Source organism: Oryx dammah, unplaced genomic scaffold, assembly GCF_014754425.2.
Source record: "Oryx dammah isolate SB20612 unplaced genomic scaffold, SCBI_Odam_1.1 HiC_scaffold_26, whole genome shotgun sequence".
NCBI lineage: Eukaryota > Metazoa > Chordata > Mammalia > Artiodactyla > Bovidae > Oryx > Oryx dammah.
This window is the reverse complement of record NW_024070210.1, coordinates 75,440,144-75,447,920: the sequence shown is the minus strand read 5'-3', so window position 1 is coordinate 75,447,920 and position 7,777 is coordinate 75,440,144. Positions and strand designations below refer to the sequence as shown.

The 7,777-nt window shown below is 38.9% G+C and overlaps 1 protein-coding gene across 1 annotated transcript; it reads right to left on the bottom strand.

Moving 5' to 3' along the window:
- Window positions 1-2,045: 2,045 nt before the first annotated feature.
- On the bottom strand, window positions 2,046-3,129 carry LOC120853686 (olfactory receptor 11H4-like). Its single transcript, XM_040227640.1, is given in 3 exon segments — window positions 2,046-2,103; window positions 2,262-2,448; window positions 2,451-3,129. Coding segments are annotated over 3 exon segments (924 nt in total).
- Window positions 3,130-7,777: the final 4,648 nt, after the last annotated feature.

Here is a 7,777-nt window from a genome sequence, read left to right as displayed (position 1 = left end):
CAAACCTTTATGTGATTCTGCTGCATGCTGAAGTTTGACAACCAGGGTATAGATCATTAAAGATTGGGTTAAGGATGGGTATGTTTGCAGGAGCTTCTAAGTTTGGGAAAGATTTCAGTTGGATCAGGAATTAGTTGAGCATGGTTTGGAGAAAGGATTAAGAATGATATTTGTAGGGATAATTGACATCTGAAGCTGAGTTTTAGATAATGTTGTATGTAGAAAACCAGGGTTAGAATTTTAGGCATCTGGGAGACTTTTGAAAGAGACCTGGGATCGGCAGGGAAATGGTGTAGAAGATTGTTCAGGCATCATGTGAAAGGGAGTGACCTGGGAGTCAAAAGGGGGCACTGGCTTTGAATAGAATTGAACCTAAAGAGCAGGTGGTGGGCTAAGAGATGGAAAACTAGGACACAGAAAATCAAGGTCCTGGCCTGAGTGCTTTTACTTACTAGCTGTAAGAGCCTGTTGAATTCATTTCTTCAAATATTAGATACATATCTTCTTTGTCTTCTCCATAGGGCTGACATGAGAATGAACTAATAGGAAAATATTTTGCAAATATCTATATAATCGTAATATGATTGTGATTGAAGAGCCTCAGGAGTGGATTCCTAGCTCCATTATCTCTCCAGTTTGTTATGGAAATATCATTCCAGAATTAGAATTTCCTTGTGGAGGGTCTAGGAGGACTTTCCATTCTTCTTGGGCAAACCAGTTCCTTGACTTTTACTCCCCGCCAAATATATATCCCCAAGGCTGCTGATACAAATTCCTTTTAAAAGAAATACAAAGTTTTATTTGACAACTAGAAATAAAGAATTTTTAAAATGCCCATGCCTCTATTTAGTCTGTTGTCAATGAAACAATCATGGTGATGACTCTTTAAAAATATAATGGGATTCTACTACTCCTTTGCTCAAAACTCTTCTCAGAAAGGCTTTCCATCTCATTCAGCATTTAGAATTCTTACTATGGCTCACAGGGGCCTCTACAACTTGGCCGTCTGTATGCTCTCTTTGACTTCATCTCTGATATTTCCCTCTTAATCTCTCCATTCCAACCAAACCAAACTACTTGCTGTTGCTGGCACACAGTGCTGCCTCAGGATCTTAGGGAGAACTTGCCTCCCTCTGCATGGAATGCTCTTCCCCCAGCTATGCACACAGCTCATTCCCTCATCTCCTTCAAGCTTTTGTTTAAAGGATACCTTCTCCCGGTGGCCCTCCCTGATGGTCCTGTTTAAAATTTCAGCCTTTTCTCCCTCACTTCCTGTCTACCTTTCCCTTTCTCCATAGTGTTTATCACTTTCCAACATAACTACATATTTGCTTATTTTATTCTTTTATTGTCTGTCCCTCACTAGAAACAAAACTCCACACATAGAGTGTTTTGACCATTTTGGTCATAGTGTATCTCTAATGCCTATGAAAGTATCTAGAATAAAGCAGATGCTCAATAAATTTTTGTTGAATTGAAAAAAATTACTATTTTAAATGATGTTAAAACATAACTTATATAAGTATGAAACTTTCCGTCTGTCCCTAATCTGGAAGATTCTGGATCATGAGGAGCTAAGAGGATAGAAACTTTTTCTATTACTAAATCCTTTGGTTATGTATCCATTAGACATTTAAATTAGATTATTTATTCACTTTAAAGGATCTTGTAGTGTCTTAAGAAATGCCTTCAGTCCACTGATGATGATTCACTTAGGATAACTTCTCTTAGTCTAGCTTTACCTCCTTCCCCTAATAATCAAAACTAACACCATGTGTGAAATAGGACAAATATAATGTCCTCATATTACTATCTAAGAAGTTATTCATGTTGAAAATATTGTTATTATACTTGGGATGCAATCTGAATCAGCTGTGGTTTAGCTCTGCCAGGTTAGTTGAAGAATAAAACATGGATGGAATCCACTAAAAAAGTCTTCTTTACTGTGTGCACTGGGAAATTAACAGCAGTATATGAAGTCTTTTTTAATTACTCTTTTATGCCTGGACAATGGTTTGCTTGTTCTCATGTAGATCAGTTTATGTTCATTCTACTTTCAGGACTTTCTTCAGTGCAGCCTTCATCTCCTTGTTTCTTTTCTTTTTTTTTTTTTTATTGAGTGTAAGTACAGATAATACTGGAATTAGGCATTTAGAAGTTTTTTTGCTTAAGTGGAGAGTCATTTGTATTTTCCATTGCCATTAAAGTTTTTTTTTTAATTTTTTATTTTACTTTACAATTCTGTATTGGTTTTGCCATATATAATCAGGGGGTTTAAGAAGGGAGTCACCATGGAATAGAACAAAGTTATAATCTTCTGAATTTCAGCTGGGTTACCAGCTGTAGGGCTCACATACATTGCCAAAAGAGACCCAAAGAATAAGCACAGCACTGTCAGATGTGATCCGCAAGTAGAAAAGGCCTTCTGTCGGCCTGCTGCTGAAGGGACTTAAACACAGTGATCAATAAAAGGCTATAGGAGCTGAGGATGTACAGAAGAGTTAGCGTGATAATGAGGGAGCTCAGGATGTAGAAGACAATCTCAGTGACAGGAGCTGGGACACAGGACAGAGCCATCAGTGGGTCCATGTCACACACAAAGTGATCGATGGTGTTGGGCCCACAGAAAGGCAACTGAGAGAGCTGCATGGTGGAGACAGAATAACTGAGGAACCCAAATACCCAGCAAAGAGACAACAAAACAGAGCAGAGTTGTTGGGTCATGACGATTGGGTAGTGCAGTGGGCGGCAGATAACAAGATACCGATCGAATGCCATGATACAGAGCAAATATGCCTCAGTTGTACCAAGGGAAGTAAAAAAATATAACTGGAGGAAACAGCCAACAAAAGAGATGGTTTTTGTTTCTGAGAGGAAATTGATTAGCATACTGGGCACAGTGGAGGTAATGTACCAGATTTCAAGGACAGCGAAATTCCCTAGGAGAATATACATTGGAATACGGAGCCTTTGGTCCCACCTCACAGTGCAAACAATGGTCCCATTTCCCACCATGGTAAATATATAGATTCCCAAGAACAGTGAAAAGAGGAAATACTGTAACTCTTGACAACCAGGGAAGCCAAGGAGGATAAACTCCGTCACGGTGCTTGCTGCTGATTTGTTCATGAATCCCAGGACTGCACAGAAGACAGAAAATACCAATATATAAGTTGCTTTGTTTCTTGAAAAACTTATAGGAAACCTATGCAAGGTATATATGTTAGCTGCTTTGCAATTAGTTTGGAATAACCCATCTATTAACTCCTATCTTATTTAAAATCCACCAACAAACAAATTTCAATAAAATTGGCATAGCAATAGAATCTTTATATTACTTGGATTTTGTTTATCAAAGGATTAGGTTAAAAAAAATCCTCTCTTCCCTTTGAAAATTTTGAAAACTCAGAAGCACTACCTTCTGTGAAAAGAAAAAGGTTATCAGTTTGTATTAGATTCATTTGTATTATTTTTTAGGGCCCAACATATGATATGATATAGTATTTGTATTTCTCTGTCTGGCTTATTTTCCTAAACATAATATTCTCTAAGTCCACTAACATTGCTGCAAATGGCAATATTTTATTCTTTTTTTATGACTGAGTTATATTTCATTACATATATGCATACAGGTAATATATGGGCTTCTCTGGTGGCTCAGATAGTAAAGAATCTGCCTGAAATGCAGGAGACCTGGTTTCCATCCCTGGGTTGGGAAGATCCCCTGGAGAAGGGAATGGCTACACACTCCAGTGTTCTTGCCTAGAGAATCCCACGGATAAAGGAATCTGGCAGCTACAATCCATAGGATTGCAAAGGAGTTGGACATGACTGAGCAGCTAACACACATGCACACATAGGTAACATATTTCACACATATCTGTTGGTGTGTACTTGTATAAACTGTTTTTTTGACTTCATATATTTGGTATTTTTTCCATGTCCAAATTATAACTCTGCAACATAAGTTCAGTGGCTGCCTGGTTTTCTGTAGATTTTATCAACTCCTTAGTGATAGACTTTGAGTTTTAGTGTTTTATAAGACTCTGATGCTGGGAGGGATTGGGGGCAGGAGGAGAAGGGGACGACAGAGGATGAGATGGCTGGATGGCATCACCGACTCGATGGCCGTGAGTCTGAGTGAACTCCGGGAGCTGGTGATGGACAGGGAGGCCTGGCGTGCTGCGATTCTTGGGGTCGCAAAGAGTAGGACACGACTGAGCGACTGAGCTGAACTGATGGTGATGTTCATAAATTCAGTTAGGTTAGCTTTTCAGTGACAGAATTGACAAGTTCAAAATTCCTTCAACAATTAATTCATTGAGCAAGTGCCTACTAAGCCTCAGAAACTCAGTCAACTGAGAATATAAAGATACATTTAACATCGTGTATGAATTATAACAGTTTTCAGTCTAGAGGAAACAACACATTATTCAGTTATTTTGGCATATGCTCTAGTAGGGATGTGAAGAACATGCTATGGAACTATTAAGCAGGAACTTTTCTTATATGTAAAAGGGTTTTGCTTTGTTGACTTCAGTAAATGATGGGCATCAAAGGATATCTAGAAATCTTCATCATCAAAAACTAGGACACAATACATTGACTAGTTTAATTATTAAATGTTGAATCATTATAACCTTTATGGATTATAACTTTATGGATCAAGTATACTAAGATAATATGCTCAAGAATATTAATTAGGGCATTTATTATAATGAAAGTGAAGTTGCTCAGTCGTGTCCGATTCTTTGTGACCCCGTGGACTGTAGCCCACCAGGCTCCTCCCTCCATGGGATCTTCCAGGCAAGAGTACTGGAGTGGGTTGCCATTCCTTTCACCAGGGGATAGGGGAAGTCAGTATTCTATATGATTTGAGTGAAGGGGGATATGTTCAGCCAAGCACACATTTTGGCAGAGGCCTACTGCTAATCACAAGGAGAAAATGTTTCTGTTAATGATTTTAGTGCTTATCTAGATGGGAGAAGATCCAAGAATTTGAGCTCATAAAATCTTCTGAAAATAACTACCTGAATACCCTGTTCTACCAGTTTTTCCTAGAGCACAGAGTGCCTCATTTCTGATCTCCACCCTGAGCTCCTTTCAGGATGTGTTGAATGTCAGTGACTGCAGCAGCTAGTGACTTAATCCTTGTGGAGGCAGGGGGCAAATGGCAATTTTTAGTTGATATATGCATAGTAAACTTTATTGAAAATTTCTTTTTTAGGAATCTATCCAATTACCTCTCAATACCACATATTGGTTCCTGTGTTCATAAAATCTTCAATGATCTCACTGAATATTTTGTCTACTTGTTTAACACTTACTGAGAGAGATTTGTTCAAATATCCAGTCATGATTGTGTATTTTTCTATTTCTATTTCTTCTCTCACTTCTGTCTACTTTTGTTTCTTACCTCTGATGATGTGTTATTAGATACATAGAAATTAAAGACTGTTGTGGGAGAGCTTAAACAGAAGTTATTTTTAGGGAAGTTTTAAGTCCACAGCAAAAGTGAGTAAGAAGCACATAGAGTTCCCACATACCTCCTGCCTCTACACATGCACAGCCTTCTCCACCATCACCATTCTACACGAGGGTGGTGTCGAAGGTACATTTGTTACAAGCAATGAATCACACTGATACACCATCGTCACCCCCAGCCATGGTTTACGTTTGGGGTCACCCTATTTTTAAATTTTTTATTTTGCATTGAGTATAGTAGATTAGCAATGTTGTGATAGTTTCAGGTGAACAGTGAAGGGACTCGACCATGTGCATTTGCATGGAGCCTTTCTCCCCCAAACTCTACATTAGGGATCACTCTTGGTGTTATAAATTCTATGGTGTCTGACAAATGTATGGCACATATCCACCATATCAAATAGAACAGTTTCACTGCCCTAAAACTCTTCTGTGCTCTGACTGTTCATCCCTCTCTCCCCACAACCCTTAGCAACCAATGATCATTTTGTCGTGACCATAGTTTTGCCTTTTTCTCAGAACATCATGTAGTTGGAATCATATAATATGTAGACTTTCAGATGGGCTTCTTTCACTTAGTAAAATGCATTTGAGTTTTTTGTCTTAGCTCAGGCTGCCATACAGAATACCATCGATTGGGTGACTTGAACAACAGAATTTTATTTACTCACAGTTATGGAGGCTAGAAGTCTAGAGTGCTAGGATGGTTGGATTCTGATGCAAGCTCTCTTCCTGGCTTGCAGTCAAGCATTTCGTCCTCACATGGTACAGACAGAGAAAGAGAAAGTTAGCTTTTTGGCATCTCTTCTAAGAAGGGCACTAATCCCAGCATGAGGGCTCCATCTTCATGATGTCATCTAACCCTATGGACCCCCAAAGACCCATCTCCAAATACCATTACATTGGAGGTTAGTGTTTCAACATATGAATTTGGGGGAAACATAGGCATTCAGTTCATACTACTTCTGCCGTGTCTTTTCATGACTTGATAGCTCATGCCTATAGGTCTTAGTGCTAAATAATAGTCCATTGTATGGATGTACCAAAAAGTACCAAAAGGAATATTGTGCTTTGTATAGAATAGACCCTTTAATAATAAAATATTCCTCAATATCTCATAGAGTATTTCTCACCGTAAAGAATCTATTATCTTTGGCTTAAAGCTCAACATTCAGAAAACGAAGATCATGGCATCTGGTGCCATCACTTCCTGGGAAATAGATGGGGAAACAGTGTCAGACTTTATTTTTTTGGGCTCCAAAATCACTGCAGATGGTGACTGCAGCCATGAAATTAAAAGATGCTTACTCCTTGGAAGAAAAGTTATGACCAACCTAGATAGCATATTCAAAAGCAGAGACATTACTTTTCTGACTAAGGTCCATCTAGTCAAGGCTATGGTTTCTCCAGTGGTCATGTATGGGTGTGAGAGTTGTACTGTGAAGAAAGCTGAGCGCTGAAGAATTGATGCTTTTGAACTGTGGTGTTGGAGAAGACTCTTGAGAGTCCCTTGGACTGCAAGGAGATCCAACCAATCCATTCTGAAGGAGATCAACCCTGGGATTTCTTTGGAAGGAATGATGCTAAAGCTGAAACTCCAGTACTTTGGCCACCTCATGCAAAGAGTTGACTCATTGGAAAAGCCTCTGATGCTGGGAGGGATTGAGGGCAGGAGAAGAAGGGGATGATAGAGGATGAAATGGCTGGATGGCGTCACTGACTAGATGGATGTGAGTCTGAGTGAACTCCGGGAGATGGTGATGGACAGGGAGGCCTGGTGTGCTGCGATTCATGGGGTTGCAAAGAGTCTGACATGACTGAGTGACTGAACTGAACTGAACTGAACTGAGGTAGCTACATCAAATTTTTAAAAAAATTTTCATAATATGTCTTTTCCATTTTTTACTTTTAACATATCTGTATGATGGAAAAAAATCATATATTTAGGTATAGGCACATTATTCTAGCTTATACACAATTTGGCTTGAACTTTATGCTAACTACAACAGTCTGTCTTACGACCTGTCAAATATGGGTTGTACATCTGCTTTAAACATTAAAGAAGAGAATCGATTTTTAAGTCAAAATGGAGTAACTGTGGTTTAGGCATTCAAAATGGAGCTGGGTTGCCATTGTGGATATGGTTTCAGACATGTTCCTGAATCTAAGAATTTGAATTTTGTTGTTGTTGTTGTTTGCTTGTTTTAACTGTATGGGACTCAAAGACACCACCAGCTGTTCTCAAAATAGCATCTGCTAGCAGCAATCAGCCTGTAATGGAAGAACTGCAAAC